This window comes from Stegostoma tigrinum, chromosome 2, assembly GCF_030684315.1.
Source record: "Stegostoma tigrinum isolate sSteTig4 chromosome 2, sSteTig4.hap1, whole genome shotgun sequence".
Taxonomy (NCBI): Eukaryota; Metazoa; Chordata; class Chondrichthyes; order Orectolobiformes; family Stegostomatidae; genus Stegostoma; species Stegostoma tigrinum.
In genome coordinates this window covers 40365034-40386754 of record NC_081355.1, presented here as the reverse complement: position 1 = coordinate 40386754, position 21721 = coordinate 40365034, and the positions used below count along the sequence as shown (strand labels likewise).

General features: G+C 40.1%; 1 protein-coding gene across 5 annotated transcripts in view; it reads right to left on the bottom strand.

The window, feature by feature from the left end:
- Positions 1-21721, bottom strand: part of hivep1 (HIVEP zinc finger 1) — a 281381-nt gene that overhangs the window by 145993 nt on the left and 113667 nt on the right. For all 5 annotated transcript variants that reach the window (XM_059653660.1, XM_048559398.2, XM_048559377.2 and 2 more), the window contains one exon: positions 12720-12803. In XM_059653660.1, the coding sequence (XP_059509643.1) occupies positions 12720-12803 (84 nt within the window). The remainder of the gene's footprint in view (positions 1-12719; positions 12804-21721) is intronic.

Here is a 21721-nt window from a genome sequence, read left to right as displayed (position 1 = left end):
CATGCCTCTCATTACCTTGTACACCTCGATCAGGTCACCTCTCTTCCTCCTTCTCTCCAGAGAGAAAAGTCCGAGCTCAGTCAACCTCTCCTCGTAAGACAATCCCTCCAGTCTAGGCAGCATCCTGGTAAACCTCCTTTGCACCCTCTCCAAAGCCTCCACATCTTTCCTATAATAAGGCAACCAGAAATGGACACAATATTCCAAGCGTGGTCTCACCAGGGTTTTGTAGAGCTGCAGCACAGTCTCACGGCTCTTAAACTCGTTCCCCCTGTTAATGAAAGCCAAAACACCATATGCTTTCTTAACAACCTTATCCACTTGGGTGGTAACTTTGAGGGAGCTATGCACTTGAACACCAAGATCTCGCTGTTCCTCCACACTGCCAAGAATCCTGCCTTTAATCCTATATTCAGCATATAAGTACAACCTTCCCAAAATGCATCACTTCACAGTTATCCAGGTTGAACTCCATCTGCCATTTCTCAGCCCAGCTCTGCATTCTGTCAATGTCTCGCTGAAGCCTACAATAGCTATCAACTATCAACGGCACCTCCAACCTGTGTGTCATCGGCAAACATACTAACCCACCCCTCAACCTCCTCATCCAAGTCATTTATAAAAACTACAAAGAGCAGAGGCCCAAGGACAGAGCCCTGTGGGACACCACTCAGCAGTGACCTCCAGGCAGAATACTTACCATCTACAACTACTCTCTGCCTCCTGTCAGCCAACCAATTCTGAATCCAGACAGCCAAATCACCCTGTATCCCATACCGCCTGACTTTATGAATGAGCCTGCCGTGGGGAACCTTATCAAATGCCTTGCTGAAGTCCATGTACACCACATCCACTGCTCAACCTTCGTCAAACTGTCTCGTGATTTTCTCAAAGAACTCAAGATTTGTAAGGCATGACCTGCCCCTCACAAAGCCATGCTGACTCCCTTTAATCACGCTATGCTTTCCCAATAGTCATAAATCCTATCCCTCAGAATTCTTTCCAAAACCTTGCTGACCACAGACGTAAGACTGACTGGTCTGTAATTTCCAAGGATTTCCCTATTCCCTTTCTTGAAAACATTTGCCTCCCTCCAATCTTCCGGTATGACTCCAGTGGAGAGTGAGGAAGCAAAGATCTTCGCTAGTGGTTTAGCAACCTCCTTTCTCGCTTCCTGGAGCAACCTAGGATGAATCTGGTCTGGATCTGGGGACTTATCAATCTTTATGTTTGCCAAAATTCCTAGCACATCAACTTCCTCAATTTTTATCTGTTCATGCCTGTTTTCCTGCTTCTCAAAGTTCGCATTCACAACAAGGTCCCTTTCCTTAGTGAAAACTGAAGCAAAAAACTCAGAAGACTCGAGATTAGCCAATGTTCTATCTTTGATTAAGAAGGACAGCAGGGATAATATGGCAAATTACAAGTCCGTGAGCCTTATGTCAGTGGTAGAGAAATTATTGAAAAAAGTGGTCATGGATAGGGTTTACTCATATTTTGGAAAAATATGGACTTATTAGCAATAAGCAGCATGGCTTTATGCAGGGATGGTCGTGTCTCACAAAATTAATTGAATTTTGTGAGGAAGTTACAAGGATATCTGATGACGGAGGCGGTAGATATTATTTAAGTGGACTCTAGGAAGGCCTTTGATAGGTCCTTGTGGTAGGCTATTATAAAAGGTGAACTCACATGGGATCCACAGGCAGCTGGTCAGATGGAAACTTAACTTGCTTAGTCATAGAAAACACGCAGTAGCAGTGGAAGACATTTTTTTCTGATTGGAGATCTGTGACCAGTGGTGTTCTGCCAGGATCAATGCTGGGACGCCTATTGTTTGTAATCCACATAACTGATTTGTAGGAGAGTGTAGTTGGGCTAATGCAGCAAGTTTGCAAATGACACAAAGATTTGGGGAGCTGTGGATAATGAAGTGGGTTGCCAGAAGATACTCAAGGTTACAGACTTGGCAGAGAAATGGCAGGTGGAATTTAATCCGGACAAATATGCAGAAGGGCAACAGGTAGTAAACAGCAGAACCCTCAGTATTATCAACACACAGCAGAATCGAGGCTTGGAACACAATATTTTAAAAAACTAAATCAGCAAATCAAGTTGCAGCTGTAGAGAATTTTAATTAGGCCCCATTTAGAAGACCGACTACAGTTCCGATCGCCACAGCAGCAAAAGGATATGGGGGCTTTGGAAAGGGTGCAGAAACCATTTACTAGGGCATTGCCTGGTTTGAAGCTTACTAGCTCTGAGAAGAGATTGGATAAACTTGGCCGGTTTTCATCGAATGTCAAAAGATGACAAACAACTCCAGAGAAGTTTACAAAATTATGAGAGACATGGATAGGTTTAAGGTAAAAAGGGGTAAATTTAAAGGCATGGGAGGGAGAAAGGGTGGTAAGTGTCTGGAATGCACTGCCACAGGTGTTGGAGGAGATGCTTACAACAGCAATGTTTAAGAGGCATCTTGACAGATATATGAATAGGCAGGGAATAGAGGGATAGAGGAATACAGACCATGTAGAAGCAAAAAAAATTGATAAAATTTAGAAGGTATGATGTGTCAACAGAGTCTGGGCCTGTTCCTGTACCGTACTATTCTTTGTTCTTTATTAACTGCCAGCAGTAAATCACCCATACAGCAAATTAGATATTTACACGCAAAGCCATTTAAAGGAAATGCAAACTGTCAAAAAAGAAGGATCGGTAGGGAAAGAAGTAAGGGCCTAAGTCAAAACAGAGTTGAAGGGGAAATAAAATACATTACCCCCTACATGCCCACCTCTTTCTAAAAACATCAACAGCATTGGTGGACAATGCATGGTCCGTCTCCAAGAGCACCCAGGCACGAACACAGCCATGGAAGAAAAGCAGACAATCTGCAGATATGACACCCTGCACAGACTGTTGCCTGGGCCTGTTAATAACCAACCTGGCCAGGCCCAGGAGCAGACCCACGAGGAAGTTCTCCAATTTTGGACCGCCTTGTTTGAACATAATCTGAATTGCAAGGACACGTAATAGTTCCATCTTAATCAGTAATACTGTCATTTTGAATGAAACCAACAAAGTATTTTATAGAGAAATCACTGGCATGCAGCCCAACCAGTAAGCACTCCAACAAAGCACAATTATTATTTATGATCCCCAAGTTAATCTTGAAACTTTTATCTTTTCTGCATACGATATACCTGTGGCCAAAATTAAACTTTGTTTATCTACGGGGGATAATTAATATTTTTCCTTTTTTTCCCCAAATTTCCTTATTTACAGCACAAATGCAGTTAAATCCAGCCTTGACAGGTTGTCTCAGCAAGTTACATAAATACAACATGGTCTGGCAAGTCATCTCCTAGAATCACAGAAACCTTACAGTGTGGATGGAGCCGATCAAGTCTGCATCAACCCTACAAAATGCATTCCAATCAGATCCCTGACCCCCACCCAATCTCTAACTCTGCATTTACCATAACTAATCCACCTTTTATCTGCATTTATCAGAGTGTGGCATCAAGGAGCCCTAGCAAAACTGGAATCAATGGGTATCAGGGAGCAAATTCTCCAGTGGTTTGGGTCATGCTAGATACAATGGAAGATGACTGGGGTTGCTGAAGGTCAGTCATCTCAGCTCCAGGATATCCTCAGGGTAGTGTTCTAGGCCCAACTATCTTCCACTGCTTCATCAATGACCTTCCCTCCATCATAGGGTCTGAAGCGGGATGTTCACTGAAGATCACACAAATGTTCAGCACTATTCATGATTCCTCACATACAAAGCAGTCCATGTTAAAATGCGAAATGATCTGGTCAACATCCAGGCTTGAGGTTACAAGTGACAAGTAGCATTCACACCACACAAACGCCAGCCTAAGATCATCATGAATAAGAGATAATCTAACCACCGCCCTTGATATTCAATGATGTTTCCATCACTGAATCTCCCAATATCAATGTCCTGAGAGTTACCATGGAGCAGAAACTCAACTGGACTCACCACATCTATCTATTGAAGATGATCCATTAAGCACAGTGGCAACACTAGCAGGTCAGAGGCTTGGGATACTGTGGAAAGTAACTCATTTCTGGACTCCTCAGTGTTGGTCCACCATCTACAAGGAACAAGTCAGGAGGAGTGTGATGGAATAATCCCCACTTTCCTGGATGAGTGCAGCCCCAACAATACACAAGAAGCATGACACCATCTAGAACAAAGCAGCCTGCTTGATTGGCACTGCATCCATAAGCATCCACTCCCTCCACCACTGACACTCAGTAGCAGTAGCATGTATTATCCACAAGATTCATTGCAGAAATTCTCCACAGATCCTCAGACAGTACCTTCCAAACCCACGGCCACTTTGATCCAGAAGGACAAGGGCAGCAGACACATATACCACCACCTTCAAGCTCCCTTCCAAGTCACTCACCAACTTGATTTGGAAATATACTGCCATTACTTCACTGTCACTGGGTCAAAATGCTGGAATTTTTCTCCCTAATAGCATTGTGAGTCAACCCACTGCAGATGGACTGCAGCGGTTTTAGAAGGCAGCTCACCACCACCTTCTCAAGGGTAACTAGAGATGGGCAATAAACGCCCACATCCCACAAATGAATTTTAAAAAACCCAGTCAAACTTTGAAAATGGATAGCCTAAGTATTTCCATCACCACCTGATTTTGCTTTAGATTTTCAGAATCTGCAGTTTTGATTTTGCTCTTGCAAAGCTTAAGACTTAAGCTTTTAATACTACTTTGGATTGAGTTTTATTTGTTACCTGTTCTATGAATTATCCATGAGTTTACAACTTAAGTCTGGATCTAATGCGAGAAGCAATCAATCCATATTCAATTTACATTCTAATAGGTGGTTTAGCAGAGCAAGGATTGATTGCTCGATAACAGAGTCTCTCTCTTGTATACTCAAATACTGCAGAGCAAAGGCGAACTCTGCTGTGGAGTCTACCTGGCAGGACCCATTTAGAAGAACAGATTAGTGACACTAAATTTAGATTTCCTGGTGTCATATTCAAAGATTCATGCCCTTTCTGAATCCACTGCACACTATGAAAGAACCATCAGAACAGACATATGGATCCACATTTCTGAGGAAACTCAGAGCAGAATCTTGTCTCAGAAGCACAACATTCTCTTCTTCTGCAAAAAAAAAGGTCTGGCGTGACATCTGCTTGAAATTCCCACCTAGAAAATTCAACCCACTATACATTTTCCTAAGTTTTAGAAGACAATAATCGAAGTTTGGAACAGTTTGTTTCAGTTATTTCCCAGTCGGTGATAAATTAAAAATATTGGAGTCTAAATATGCAGAATTGTTAATGTGCAAATCAGCTAGCAATTTGTGGCAAAGGAAAATGCCCATATTATACATTGCCTCACTTCTCTGTTAGAACTCACCTTCCCCTGGAAGTTTGAAGTTGTTGCATTTGGACACTAACCACCCTCTAAATTTACCACAGAACACAAAGTCTTTTAATCGACAGTGTTAGATAAGATTAACGATGTTTTTCATGTGACAGCCCTATTTACACTTTCCACCAGGACTGCAGTGTCAACCTGGAAGAAATGGAAACTGTCTTAATAAACAATTGAATTAGAAGTATGAAGTCTCATTTCGTCAGGTATGGAATTGTTGCGGTTAGACTAAAAATATTGCATTTTAAATTTATGTTCTTTTTCTGTCAGTTTCTTGCACTTTTTTAAAAATCTGATTTGACATTATATTCACTCATTAATAGTAAGGCAAGGCTAGACAGGCTCTACTTTAATGCTGCAAGTATTATAGGTAAGACAGAGAAGTTAAGGATGTGATTGACAGGTGAACAACAACATTGTTGTCATCACAGAGAAACAGTGACTGAGGGAGGGGCAGGACTGGGAAGTCAACACTTCAGGATATAGGATCTTCAGAGGAGAAAGGGGAGGGTGTAGAAGAGGAGGTGGAGTTGCTTTATTAATTAAGAAGTCAGTTACTGCAGTATGAAGGGACAAGAGCAACTTTTTCACACAACAGGTGGTGTGTGTATGGAAAGAGCTGCGAGAGGAGGCTGGTACAATTACGACAACTAAAAGGCATTTGGATGCGTATTTGAATAGAAACGGTTTAGAGGGATATAGGCCAAATGCTGGTAAATGGGATTAGATTTATTTAGGATATCCAGTCAGCATGGACATGTTGGATTGGAGGGTCTGTTTCCATGCTGTACAGCTTTAATGTCATTCAAACCCTGAGAGAAGAAATTCCTCCTCCTGTCAGTCTGAAATTGACACCCCTTTATTTTAAGACTATTGCTCTGGTCCTAGACTCACCTATGGAGGGGAAATATCCTCTCAGCATTTAAGCTGTCAAGCTGCTAAAGAATCCTATTAGTTTCAATCAAATGGCCTCTCATTCTTCCATGGCCCAGTGAATTGAATCCCAACCCATTTAGCCTTTGCTCATAAGACAATCATTTTATTCCAGACATAATCCTGGTTAACCTTCTCTGAACTGTCTCCAATTAACTGACATCCTTCCTTAAATTAGAGGGCCAATAGTGCTCATAGTACTCCAGATGTAGACTCATAAGCACCTTCTTTACTTACAGTAAGCCTCTTCTACTCTTATACTTCAATCTCCTCTAAATAACTGCCAACATTCCATTAACATTCCTGATTACCTGCTGCACCTATGTGTTAGATTTCTGTGTTTCATGTACAAGTAACCCCAAGTCCCTTTGTGCTATAGCTCTCTGCAGTTTTTTCTCTACTTAAATAACACTTTTTTTCTCCCTTCAAAATTGAACAATTTCACATTTTCCACAATATACTCTATTTGTCAACTTTTTGCCCACTTATCAATATCTCTCTGTAAACTCTTTGCATCCTTCTCACAACCTGTCTTTCAATCTATTTTTGCGTCAGCTGCAAATCTGACTACTGTACATTCACTTTCTTCCTCCAAGTCATTAATATATATTGTAAGCAGTTGAGGTCCCAACAGTGATCCCTGTGGAACCCCACTGGTCATGCATCACCAACTTGTAAAAGAACTCCTTTTCCCCATTTGCTGTTCCCTGCCCATTAGCCAATTCTCTATCCTTGCCAATGTACTACCTCCAACACTACAGACTCTTATCTTATGACAATGTTTAGTGAGGCACCTTGTTGAATACATTCGGGAAATCCAAATACAATGATTCTCCTTATTTCCCCTCTATCCACTCTGGTTGAGGTTTCCTCAAAACACGAATAAAATTAGTTAGACACAACTTCCCTTTCATGAAGAGATAATGGGAACTGCAGATGCTGGAGAATCCAAGATAATAAAGTGTGAAGCTGGATGAACACAGCAGACCAAGCAGCATCTCAGGAGCTTTTGTGCTCCTGAGATGCTGCTTAGCCTGCTGTGTTCATCCAGCTTCACACTTTATTCCCTTTCATGAAGCCCTGCTGACTCTGTTTGATTAGTTTATGATTTTCCAAATGTCCTAACATTACTTTCTTAATAATTAATTCCAATACTTTTCCAACAATAGACATTAGGCTAATCAGCATATAGTTATCCACTCATTGCCTCCTTCCTTTTAATAAGAGTGTCACACTAGCTGTCTTCCAATTCTCATGTACTCTCCAGAATCTAACGATTTTTGGGAGAATTACAACTAAGGGTCTAGGCCCGAAACGTCAGCTTTTGTGCTCCTGAGATGCTGCTTGGCCTGCTGTGTTCATCCAGCCTCACATTTTATTATCTTGGAATTTCCAGCATCTGCAGTTCCCATTATCTCTGATACTATTTTAACCTCACTGCGAAGCCTCTTCCAGGGATGCCTAACCTGAAGAAGTTACCCTCCTCCCTCCGGACCAACCTCAGGGAATAGCTCTGATGAAGGGTCTAGGCCCGAAACGTCAGCTTTTGTGCTCCTGAGATGCTGCTTGGCCTGCTGTGTTCATCCAGCCTCACATTTTATTATCTTGGAATCTCCAGCATCTGCAGTTCCCATTATCTCATCTACTATCTTTGTAGCTTTCTCTTTTAGGATTTTACGGTGGCAAGGAAATTATTTGCCTTTAGCCCCATTAGTTTGTCTGATACTACTTTTCAGTATCACGATGGTTCTTAATTCCACCCACCACCCCCAATACTCATTAGCATTAATGAGATGTTCAAAGTGTCTTCCACCATAAAGACTGATGCATAATATCTGTTTAATTCCTCTACTATCTTTGCTTGTTCATTTATAAAACTGTCTCCTCAGATTCATTTTTTTTAAGTGGTTTATGTTCCCTTTGACCTTTCTCTTCCTTTTTATATATTTAAAGCAGCTCATTAGTTTTAATATTCCTCGCTAATTTGCCCTAACAGTTTGTTTCTTTGTTTTTTTAGTCCTCTGCTGGATTCTGAGTTATCACTGAGTTTGGCCTCCTTATATGGTTTTTCAATTATTTTAATACTTTCCTGATCTTTCTTTCATAGAATCCCTACGGTGTGGAAGCAGGCCATTCGACCTATCGAGTCCACACCGACTCTCCGAAGAACATGCCATTCAGACCCACCCTCTTCCCAATCCTGCATTTCCTACCCTAGACGCTACAGGCAATTTAACATAGCCGATTCACCTAACCTGCATGTCTTGGGATTGTGGTAAGAAACTGGAGCACTGAGAGGAAACCCACATAGACACAGGGAGAACGTGCAAACTCCACACAGACAGTCACCCGAGGTTGGAATCGAACCTGGGTCCTTGGCGCTGTGAGGCGGCAGTGCTAACCACTGAGTCACCGTGCCTTGTTTAGTCATGGTCGGTTTATCCCTCTCAGTTTCTTTGCTCCTTACTGAGGTGTATTTTTTTGCCTGAGCCATGAATTACTTCTTTTAAATGCCTGCCACTGCTTGCTTACTGTCATTCCTACTTTCATATCAGCCAACTCCGTCCTCATTCAATTTAATTCCCTTGATTTACATTAAACTCAGCTGCTTACGCCCCAGAGTTCTCATTCTCGAACTGAATATTTAATTCTATCAGGTGCAATTGCTACTTCCTTGGGAATCTTTTACTCTGAAGCTATTTATTAATTCTTTTATTACACATTATCAAATCTAAAATAGCTTGCTCCCTGCTTGGCTCCAAACAAATTGCTCTTGGAAGCTATCCCAAGCTCTATGAACTTGCTATCATAGTACCCTTTCCAACATGATTAAATCAATCAACACGAAGATTGAAATCATCCATAACTACTGCTTTTTTAAAAAAAATACTCCTATTATATGATGATTTATAGCCTTTCACACAGAGTGGATACTGTTTGGTGTCTGTTTAGTAGTCCTACCAGTTTTCTTTCCCCCACTGATTTTTTTCTGCCCCAGACTCTGTATCGAGTCACAAAACTGCCCTCATCCCTTATTAACAGTGTGACCTCACCACCTTTTCCATGTCTCTTGTCTGTCTGAATTCTCAGTTTTGATCTATTTGTAACCATGTTTCCGTAAGGCTATGAGAGCATGTGCATTTATCTTAATTTATAACTTACTCCAAATGCTTCATACAATAAGAAACAAAGTCTTTACGTTAAATATAATTGGGTATTTTCCTACATTTTACAATTCCTTGGTATAATATGACATTCACACATTCTATACCTTTTCTGGCAACAATCAGCCCCATTACTAAGCTATAATCCTAACTGCTCCTTAACCTTTAATGATTTTCCCTTTATGGTAGATGATCATCCATGCAACTGAAACACCGCCCCCATCCCAAAACCAACAACTTAGTTTACAGTCATACCTACAGCTGCGTTATTTATGATACCATGGAAGCATTTTCAAATGAGGCTGTGAGAGGAGATGTAAAAGTTAAAAAACAAGGCAATCACACTGTTAGGACAGTATTATACACCCTCACACATTGAGGAGGATTAAGGCGGTTAATACACTGAGATGTGTGAAAATAATAGGGCAACTTTATTCGGGGATTTCAACTAACCCAACATTGATTGATTAAAATAAGACATGATCTGGCCAAAGTAGACGAGGAATTGCTACTTGAGGGTAAATGTACAGCAGAGCAGTGGTAGGTATTCAAAAAGGTACGAGGAGTACAGGCTGAACATGTTCCCTTTAGAGTGAAATGTAGGAGTAACAAGCTCAGAGAACGCTGGATGACTAGGAATATTCAGGACCACATAAAAAGGAAACGAGAGACATATAACATATAAAAGAGAGATATATTTAAGCCAGCACAGTAGCTCAGTGGTTAGCACTGCTGCCTCACAGTGCCAGGGACGTGGGTTCGGGGTGGGGGGGGAAGACTGTCTGTGTGGAGTTTGTACATTCTCCCCGTGTCTGTGTGGGTTTCCTCCAGGTGCTCCAGTTTCTTCTCACTGTCCAAATACGTGCAGACTAGGCGGATTGGCCATGCTAAATTGCCTGTAGTGTTAAGGGATGGCCTGGGTGGGAGTGTCAGTGTGGACTTGTTGAGCCGAAGGGCCTGTTGCCACACTGTAGGGACTCTATGATAAGGAAACAAATCAACAGACGCCCTAGTGGTTTAATGAAAGAGCAGAAGGGAACCGAATTAAGAGACCAAAACAAAAGTGCATCAATAAACAATGGCAAGCAAGATCAGAGAGAATCCCAAGATATTTTGCAAGTACACCAAGGGGGAAGGGAATAACCAGTGAAAGAGTAGGGCCCATCAGGTATAAAGGAATTCCCTCCTGAACACCATTGCGGGTCTACCCACAGCACATGGATTGCAGCGATTCAAGACGACAACTCACAACCACCTCCTCAATGGCAACTGGGAACGGGGAATAAATGCTGGCAGACAGAGATGCTCCTTGTTCCATTGGAAATCTGTATGTGGAGTCGGAAGATATTGGTAGTGTTATGTTACACCTGTCTCTACTCGGGAGGAGGAGGATGTAGGCACAGTACTTGAGAAGATGATGCACTGTGAGGTTCTTGAGCAGTTTGATATTGGATGAGAGGTGATATTGTAAGTTTAAAATGAACAAATTCCCACATCTGGATGCAATGTTTGCCAAGATGCTGTGGGAAATGAAGGGGAAAAAGAAAATCAGAGTTCTGACCCAAGTTTTCAACTTTTCTCTGGACAGAAGGCAGATGCCAGAGGGCTGGAGGATAGCTATTGTGATTCCATTTCTTAAGAAGGGTGCTGATAATAGACCAGAGAACTACAGACTAGTGAATCTCACCTCAGTGGTCGGGAAATTACTGGGAAAACTTCTGAATGAGAAAATTAATCTCCATTTAGAGACGAGAGGTCTTTTTTTAATGAGCAAATATCTTTATCAAAGCAATGGCTTGCCTAACAAATCTGGTTGAATTTTTAGAGGGCGTGACCAAGCCTGTATACGAGGGTAGTGCAATTGCTGTAGTTCATATATATTTCAGTAAGGTCTTCAACCAGATCCTATGTGGGATAAAGTAAAGCATGTTGGGGTCCAAACTAACTTGGCAAGTTCAATCCAAATTTGGCTCTGTGGCAGGAGACAGATGATAGTGGGAGAAGTTGTTTGACTGGAGACTGGGTGTCCATTGGTGTACCACAGGGATTAGTAGTGACACAAGACTGGCTGGGTGGTTGACTGTGAAGGAGGTCTTGAACTGTAAGAGGATATAGACAGAGTGATCAAATGTGCAGATCAGCAGATGGAATTTAACCCTTACAATGTGAGGTGATACATATTAGAAGAAATAACAAGATGGTGAGCGGGGGGTGGGCGCACTCAAATGAATGACAGGACACTAGGAAGCTCAGAGGAAATCGGAGATTCTGTGGAGCTTGTCCACAGGTGGTAGGGCAGGTTAACTGGGTAGTTAAAAGACATACTGGTTACTTGCCATTATCATCAGGTGGTGCAGAGTATAAGAGCTGTACAGAACTTGGGTTAGGTTACAGCTGGAATATTTTTGTTTCTAATGAATTTTTGGCAGTACATACTTGATAAGCCATAGAGTCTCTTCTGTACTGTATGAATCCATGAATAGACTTTCTTTTGATTTCTCAAATCTTAAATCATATTGATCAAGAAAATAACTGTTTGATTTGTTGTTCACCGAAGTTCCAAAGCAAACCACTGCTCATGGATGAAAATGGCTTGTGTCTCAAGGAACATAGCTCCATGGAAGAAGTGGTTGCTCATAAGTTTTTGTATCCTAATAGGGACTGTAAACTAAATTTTTTTTTCAGTCCAATCAAGACTAGGAATAATTTGATTCTAACTCAAAAACGTTTCCCTCCAAAGGAAAATGCCTGACCAGGGCCTCAGTGGTACATACCTGCTTTTATATTCAAGTCCTCTCAAAATAAATGCCAACACTGCATTTGCTTTCCTGACTACTGACTCAACCTGCAAGTTTACCTTGAGAGAATTTTGGACCACAACTCTGTGCACTTCAAACTTCTGAATTTTCACCCCATTTAGAAAATCGTCCACACTTTTATTCTTCTTACCAAAGTGCATGACTTCTCACTTTTCCACGTTGTACTCTGTCACTTCTTTGCCCACTCCCCTAGCTATCCAAATCCTTCTGCAGCCTCCTCAAGACCACCTGTCCTTCTACTTTTAACTGAAAAGATCAAAATACAGCAAGTTCATTTTAGATCCTGGAGATGACTCATTAAAAAGAAATACATCAAATTTTCTGTAAATTGTACAGTACATGATGAACTTAAAATCAACCTTTTGTTGTGCCTTCCAGAATTTTCAAATTTTTCTGAGCATCTTCAGGAACCTGTAGCTCTTTTTGTGCTTCTTGAATTTTATCTGAAAATAAGAAATAAATGAACATTTGTAAATATTTCTACCAAATTATGATGCAAGTTTCACAGTCACAACTGGCACTTGATAAAATGCAAGCCAAATATCAACATGAATAAAACTCCATTTAAAACAGATTCTCTCAAGTTGGAAAATAAATAATTTCTTAACGTATACTTTTGGCTGGTAGGAGACAGAGAGAGGAAGGATAAATAGTGTTCTTGATTCCTGATGTAGAAGGTAAGTTTGACTCTGCAAAAATTAAGATATTAACATAAGTTGATTACGTCTGCACCCAAATGCTAATCTGATTTATTGCCCTTCTGTATCATAGTTCCACGCATTTGTTCTGTCAACTTATACTGATTGGGTGCTTTTGCTGCCACATTGGGAAGAAGTAAAAAAATTCACACTTATAAACTCCTACTTTCCCTTCAACTTAAGACCATTCAAGACTATAAGGAGGTTACCCCATTTTGACTTTACCCTCGATATAGGAAATTTCACTGTGCCATTTATTTTGTCAGCTTTTCTCTTCCAATGAACTGTTCCTCCTAGTTTAAATGATTTGTGATCAATTCATTCGACCCTTCAGTCAACTACTCCTCCAGTCCCAGATTTAGTTCTACATTTCATGGTTTTTAGCTTATTGATAATCTTTCGTATGTGAGGTTTTGCCAAGTGATATTTTGAAATTGAGATACACAATGTCAAAAGGTTTAGCACGGTATACAAAACAGATGCAAAATACTGGCCAGCAAGGAGTTCCTCTTCTGAACTGCATTTAATGCCATTTATGATTTGAGCAACATAAAACTGTAATTTACTTCTGATAGATCAATTCTACCATTTTATTCATAGTGAAGGCAGTTAAAGAGATTTGCCGTTGTCAGCACTGTGTAAGTGGCCCTTCTGGGTTCCGCTTAGTAAATGAAGTGTGTGGTATGAATAGGCAGTGCCAATTGTACAATGTAGCAGAATAGAAGTTGTTCTACTTCGCATAAAACTGCTACATTTTGTTCCAACAGTAGCTGGTGTCAATTCTCCATGGCAAACACAGAACGAAGTTTCATTGTTGAATATCATTATCCTTCACTTAAGCAATATTTTAAAAAGCACAAGACAACAATAAAATAACAACAATCACAACAAAATGTTGATTACGGACATGAAACCTGCTCAGTTCCTTAACTCAATCACCTAGAAGAAAAATATCTTAAAACAAGACTAACAAAACACCATAAGAAACAGAACAGTAGTAGCTACACGGTCCCCCAAGCCTACTCTGCCATTCAAGATGATCATGGCTGATCCGATATTCCTCATATCCATTTGCTTGCCCTTTCCCAGTAACCCATGATTCCCCTCCTGCTCAAGATTCAATCTATTTCTAGCTTAAATATATACAAAAGCTCTGTCCCCATAGCTCTCTGTGGCAAGGAGATCCAAAGACTCACAACCCTCTAAGAGGAAAAAAATCCTCAATTTTAAATTGACACCTTTTTAATTCTGAGATCATGCCTTCTGGTCTTGGAATCTCCCATGGTGGGAAACATCCATTCAGCATTTATCCTGTCAAGCTGGTTAAGAGTTCCACATGTGTAATGCGATTACTCTCATTCCTCTAAACACCAGTGAGTGGAGTCCCAACCTGAATAGCCTTTGCCTCCATAATAATATCTCCATTCCAGACGTCATCCAAGTGAACCTTTTTTGCACTGCCTCCAATTAAATGATATCTTTCCTTAAATAAGGGACCAAAATTGCTCACCATACTTTGGATGTGTTCTCACCGGCATTGTGTACTGTTGCGGTAAGACTTATGATCCAACCCCCTTGAAACAAGGGCCAACATTCCATTTGTCTTCCTGACTACTGTGCACCTGTGTGTTAGTTTTCTATGTTTCATGCACAAGTATCCTCAAGCCCCCGCTGTGTTGCAGCTTTCTGCAGATTTGCTCCACTTAAATATCAGCAATCAGATAAATAATCACAATCTATTTAATTGATACTAGTTAAGGAGTTAATACTGGCCAGGTCACATGGAAATTGCTTTCACTTGTCCTTTAAATAATGTAATGGTATCCATTATTTCCACTTGAGGGGGCAGTTGGGAGGACAATCTAAAATTATCAGCCATTATCCATTAGTACAAACATTCACCAGATGCATTAATGTGTTATTTTATATTATTCGATCAAATTTCTGTATTAAATCTTGACCTTTTGACCAAATGTGAAGGGTTAACTATACTCGATAAACAATAAATAGCTGCTTAAAGTGATGTGAGGTCATATAGAAACAAGACCTAAGACTGCAAGATTTAAGAGGAGTACTCTTTCACCATCACTTGTATATTGTTACATTCATTCCAAAGTTCACTCACGTGAGTGTTAGGGGCCAACAGTGACCAAATCTTGGAACTGAAAGCAAGTGCAAGAAACATCTCAAGTGAATCGAGTAGCAGTACTGTTGTACTGGTGAAGGACGAAATCAGCCCAGCAACCTAACCAGTAAACCGAGAAACAAACCAGCAGAGCATCTGAGCTGCAGTATAATGCTTGAGGCTAAGGAATTTAAGGTCAACTTCAGCATTGGATTGTGGAGGTTGAAATCCTGTGCAACACCAACAAATCAGGAAAAGCCCACAGAGAGGAATGAAAAATGGTGCATAAATTAGATCATGGGGAGCATTGATTACTATAGAATCAGAAGTGTTGCAGAAATGGGGAAGAAAATAACAATCAAAGTCTGCTAACAGAGATCGCATGAAGAAACACCAGTAAGGGAACCCATCAGCTGGAGCTCTGGCCAGCAGCATTACAGAGGGTGATAAATACCAAGCGGGAGATCATTTCAGGCTGATCAACAGCTCAAAAAATTGAAGACAGACCACAACAGTCTGTAATTGCCCATGCATTATAGAATACTGAGGAGCTGGATGAATTCTTGGGTGATAAAACGTGGCCACTGCAAGATTTTGTCTCATAACACAGACCCACACAACAAATTCTGGTATGATAAAATCATGGGCTAATGCCGAGCAAGTAAATCAGATGTGACAGATAATGGGCAGATACGTGCTACTCATCAAAAAACTGAAGCAAATCTCAGTCTACCTTCTAAACATTCTTATTAATGCCTTTTGATCCAACACTTGTTTGCTCTTTCTCCTTCCACTCCATTACTGGGGAAAATAGCCCTTAAAATACATGATATGATGATTAGCTGTTCCCTATCTCGAACAGTTCTTAAAAGCAATAACTGTTTACAACATATAAGGTTGTTTTTTTTTAAAAAAGTATTTTTTTAAAATAAACATACTTACAGGCACAGAAAAAAAAATCTCACATTTCTAAGAGTTACTTTACAAAATTATCATCTTCTTTCATCAACTTTTCACTAGAGTCAATCCTTCTGGTAAAGCAGTTCAATAATTGATGACTTATACCCACCTCAATTTAGACATTTATTTTCTCTCCAACATTTGCTTCTGTATTGCTATATCCATTATCAATAATTTCTCATTCACACATTTTGCTGAATGCATATTATCCCAAAGTGATCAATTATTAAAATAGCACTCAAGAACCATGGTCCCTGCTGTTTCACTTTCATTTCATCCAAAATCTAATTAGAATGCCATGTCCACTGTATTGCAAGTGTAAGTTTCAGGAACTAGTGTGCATTGTATTAATTTCCTTATTATCTTGGCTTCCCAAGCCAAAGCCCACATATCCCATCTCTTTCCACAAGAAATATTATGAGCCCAACTGCAATGGAAAATCCATCACCAAGGTAAGCACTCAATACATTGTTAAAAATAATCACCACATGTTTTTGGGATCACTAAAGCTGAGAACTTCAATACACATTTCATCCTTATTTATTTTCTACTGTCTTGTTATTTCAAGACATCATCGATTTTTGGATTTCCCACCTGAAGACTTAGTTTAACTCGTGAAAGCTGACATCTGGGCTTGTCTGCAAGCCTAACTAAAAGAGCTGTCTGACAAGACTCCACTGTTCCTCCAAGTTATTTTTGAACAGTTTTCTGTTTGACCTCAAATAGTCAATTATGAGAGATTAATATGCTTCAAACAACGTTTTGATATAAAATCAAATATGACTCAACTTTATCTCCAATCCAACATATGTAAAAGTACCAGAAGCCCGATTAATAATTTTAAATGTTTTCCTAATTTGACCAATAATATGCTGGTCAAACTCATTAGTCCACATGAATCACAAAGATGTCTGGAAATTTTCCATCTCAGTACCAAATAAAAACCCCCCATGAGGAGTCTCCCTTGCGTCGGGTACATACTAACTTTAAAAGAACTGCCCTCACCAAAACCCAGGAAGCGTCATTCAACCCATAAACATATTATTTATTCAATTTCCAGGGTTTCCCTTCTGTCAGATGCTTCCTTTGCAGGCTAGAACAAGTTACCCTGACAGAAAACTTATAATGTAAATATTATATCTATGGAATTACTCCTCAATGAATTGTTAGCTAAAATAGCCTGGAAAATTTCAAAATCACATTTCCTGCTCTAAAGGTGAGTCTACTCTGATTTCTCTACTGCCCAAGCATTCCATAAAACATCTGGCTTTGATCTTATAGGGTCCGTAAGGTAAGTTTATTTCTGTCCTGATCCATCTACGCAGTAGAGCAGACTTACCTATCTGCACCCTCAGAAAATTAGATAGGATCTGGGGTAAAAGATCATAGAATCCCTACAGTGTGGAAACAGGCCCGTCAGCCCAACAAGTCCACACCGTCCCTAAGAACATCCCATCCAGAACCATCCTCCTATAACCACACTTAGCCTACACATCCCTGAACACTACAGGCAATTGGCCAATCCAACTAGCCTGCACATCTCTGGGCTGTGGGAGGGAACCCACGCAGACATGGAGAGAGTGTAACAGACAGTTGCCCGTGGTAAAATTGAACCCGGATGCCTGGCGCTGTGAGGCAGCAGTGCTAACCATGGAGCCATTGTGCCACCCCCCAAAAATATTCAAACACTTGCAGTTTAGCCTCTCCACTGCTTTACCTTCTAATTTATTGGCAAGTACAAATACTTGTCAATCACAGGGACTTCTGTTTCCATCCTTTTAGCAAGATTTTGCATCTTTCCTTACAATTCTATCATCTCATCTGGATTTGAACCCTTTCTTCCTGAGGTCTCCTGGGACTTTTCGTGTCATACTATCAAAAAGGTCCTTCCCAGTGTACACAATCTTCTACTATGTCACTTGAATCATTGCTTGAATCTGAGCTTTGGACATCTAAGAATCTGATGCTTTCTTGATGCAGTTGTTCTTTCTTGCTCATTTTGATCAATTCATGTATTGGCATCTACCCTTTGAACTGTCAGATACTCCCTGTCTGGCGCTAATTAGCAGAATGTAATGTTCAAGTTGCCTTATCATTTCCATTTTCTACAATGTTTTCAGAAGTTTAAAAAAGCATAATGCATCACTATACCTTATGAACAATGTGCTCTTATGAGCCAATTCTCCCGTCGCATCAGAGCAGCCTTCCCATCACATCCTATAATTTATCAAGGACCTCTCCATTCTTTACGGCCCTGCCTTTTATAATAAAAAAAAAGTCACCAGTACAGAATTCTACTCACAGACAGTCTTATATCATGCCTTAATGCTCTCCAAATCTTTTCTGATCTTCAACATGGACAAACACTCAAAACACTTGCTCTGTTTTTCTCTGCACAAATGCCGCCAGACTAAGTTTCTTCAGCATTTCCTGTCTTTGTCACAGATAATCCTCTTCTGGTTAGCCAGACTCTTGCCTCCAGAGTCAATAAAACTTCTTGAACTTCTTTGGTAGAAATGCTTGGTGCTCACAGCAGAATTCTGATCCTGAGAATTAAGTTTGCAGTTTGAACAAAGACAAATGTTTGGTCATACTCCTCACTCAGTCACCAAAGCCTTATTTAATAATAACAAATATACCTGCTATTTCACATAAGTTAATGGAAAAGGCTATATGGCGTCCATGACAATCTACCTGAATTTCATTCAATCTGGTCCACTGCACTTGTTGTTCACTGTGTGGTCTCCTCTACAATGGAGAAACGAAACGCAGACTAGGTCACCGCTTTGTTACGTTCTGTCCATACAAAATATTTGAGTTTTCAGTTGCCTACCACTTCAATATACCACTGTGTTCTCATGTCAACATTTCTGACGCAGCCCTGCTATGGCGTGCCATACAGCCTCAACACAAGCTCAAAGAACATGTCATTTTCCTGTAGCCTCTAGGATTCTACATGGAGTTCAAAATCTGTACAGCTTGATTTTTACTGACCCCCACACCTGGTCCCGTCATGACAAGGGTTGATTTTGGCACAGTCAACCCATTCTCACAGATTATCAGGCCTATTATCACATCCAGAACCATCCCCCTCTAACCCACTTAATTTACACATCCCTGAACACTACAGACAACTTAGCATGGGCAATCCACCCAGCCTGCACGTCTTTGGACTGTGGGAGGGAACCCACACAGACACGCTGAAGAAGAGTCACTGAATGAGAAATGTTAACTCTGCTTTATACTCATAGATGCTGCCAGACATGCTGAGTTTCGCAGCAATTTCTGTTTTTGTATCAGATCTCCAGTATCTGTAGTTCTTTGCTTTATTATAATGCTTAATTGCTGATTATAAGATACATTAACTCCACCAAGTGTTAAATAATGCATTCTAGCAAAGATGTAGTATTCCATAAAAGTCAGACTTGACTGAACACTAGTACTTTCAGTTATCATATTTTGTTTTCTGCTGTTACCTGCAAAAACCAACAAAATAAAGAAGCATCACTGCTCAACTTGTCATCTATTCACAGAGGATAAGGGGCAAGTGACAGAGAAAACATATTGCAGTGGTGATATTTAAATACATACTTGTATTTATGGCACATAAATGTTTTTGATTACTCAGTGATACTCAGTAGTATAGTTTGAGCCAAGGACAAATCAGGTGGATTTAAAGAATGAAGAGCAATCTTCTTGGGAAAAAGTAGAAAACTATTTTCAACAACAATAAAGTAAACCAAGGGCCATAGCTGAGGAACTAGAAGGAATTAACATCCAAGAAGTTTGTGAAACATGATTTCACTTCCACAATCTACTTTGACTCAGTTCAATTTTGCCATTTTTTCGAAGTGTATAGTTATCACATCTTTCATAATTTATTCTTACAGTAACACTTAAAACATTCAGTGCATTAAAGGGTTGATAAATCCCCTAGATCAGATGAGCTTCATTCCCGAATGTTAAAGTAGCTACAGCAATAAAGTGGTACACTGTAGAAAAAAAATCCCTTCAAGTCCATGCTAACCAATAAAAACCAAATATTTATCTACACATAGTCTACAATGCCCTTGTATTTTAAGTGGCTACATCAGTGGTTAATTTCCATAATTCAAGATTCCTACTTGTCAGGAAGGCAGCAAGTGTAACCCCACTAAGAATGAAAAAGGAGTAGAGAACTATTGATCTGTTAACTTGACATCAGTAGTAGGGAAATGTTCAAATAAATTATGAAGGATAGGATAATGATGTATGTAGAAAAGAATGACAATATTGAACTGAGCCAACATAGATTTGAGGAAGTGAAACCATGTTTCACAAACTTGTTGGATGACATTGAGGATACAACTCAGCTCTGATAAAAGAGCCAGTGAATTTGTTATATTTGACTTTTCAGAAAGCTTTGAAAATTTTTCATATAGGAGGTTAGTAGATAAAATTAAAAGTACATGGGGTTGAAGTGGGGTGATGAAATATTAAGGCTGGTTGAAAAATTGGTTAACAGTCAAAAATCAGACAGTAGGAACAAATGGATCATTCTCAAGAAGGTAAGCTGTTGACTGTGGAGTAGCCCAAGAATCAGTGCTAGGCATACAATTTTCACAATCTATATGAATGATTTGGACATTGGGGGGGGGGGGGGGGGGGGAATAAAAACTGAAATATTTCCAAATTTGCTGATTACACTAAACTGGATGAAACTTACATTGTGAGGCGCAGTAAGGAGGCTTCAAGAGGATTTGGACAAATTAGGTGGATGATAGACTACGGCAAATAGAATAGAATGCAAAAAAAACATGAAGTAGTTTTCCACCACTTTGGTAGGAAAAACAGAAAGACAGGATATTTCTTAAGGTGCAAGGAAGGGAAGTACAAGCATCCAAAAGGGATCTCATCCTTGGTCATGAGTCGCTAAAGATGCAAGTATGCGAATGCAGCAATCAATTAAGAATGCAAACAGCATACTGGCATTCATTTACAGAAGCAAAGATGTAGAGCCTTGATAAAGCCTCACCTGGTGTATTGTTTACATTTTGGGTCTCCTCATTAAGGCAGGATATTTTTCCAAACTGCCATGAAGGTTCACTCAATTAATTCCTGGAAACAGTACGACTGATTTATAAAGAGAGATTCAGGAAAGTGGATCTGTATTTCCTAGTTTCAAAGAGTGGGAGATGACGTCATTGAAACTTATAAAACAGGGTTCAACAAGATGGATGTAGATCAGGTGTTTCCTCTGGCTAACGATTCCAGAACCAAAGGGACATAAATTGCCTGCCTCTTATACTGAGATTAGGAGGAATTTCATCACATAGAGGCTGGAGGATCTTTGGAATTATCCACACCAACAGGTTGTGGGCATGCTCATTGATTGAGCTTCCAAGACTGTAACTGACAGTTTTCTGGAGACTAAGGACATTGAACTGATACATAGTACAGTAAATAATACTGAATAGAAAGTTAGATGTGATCTAACCAGCTGAGCAGGTTAATGGCCTAAATGGCCTATTTTGTTATATTCATGAAGTCTGGCTGGCATCAGTCTCATTGAGACTGATAATGATGTCAACGCCCTGTA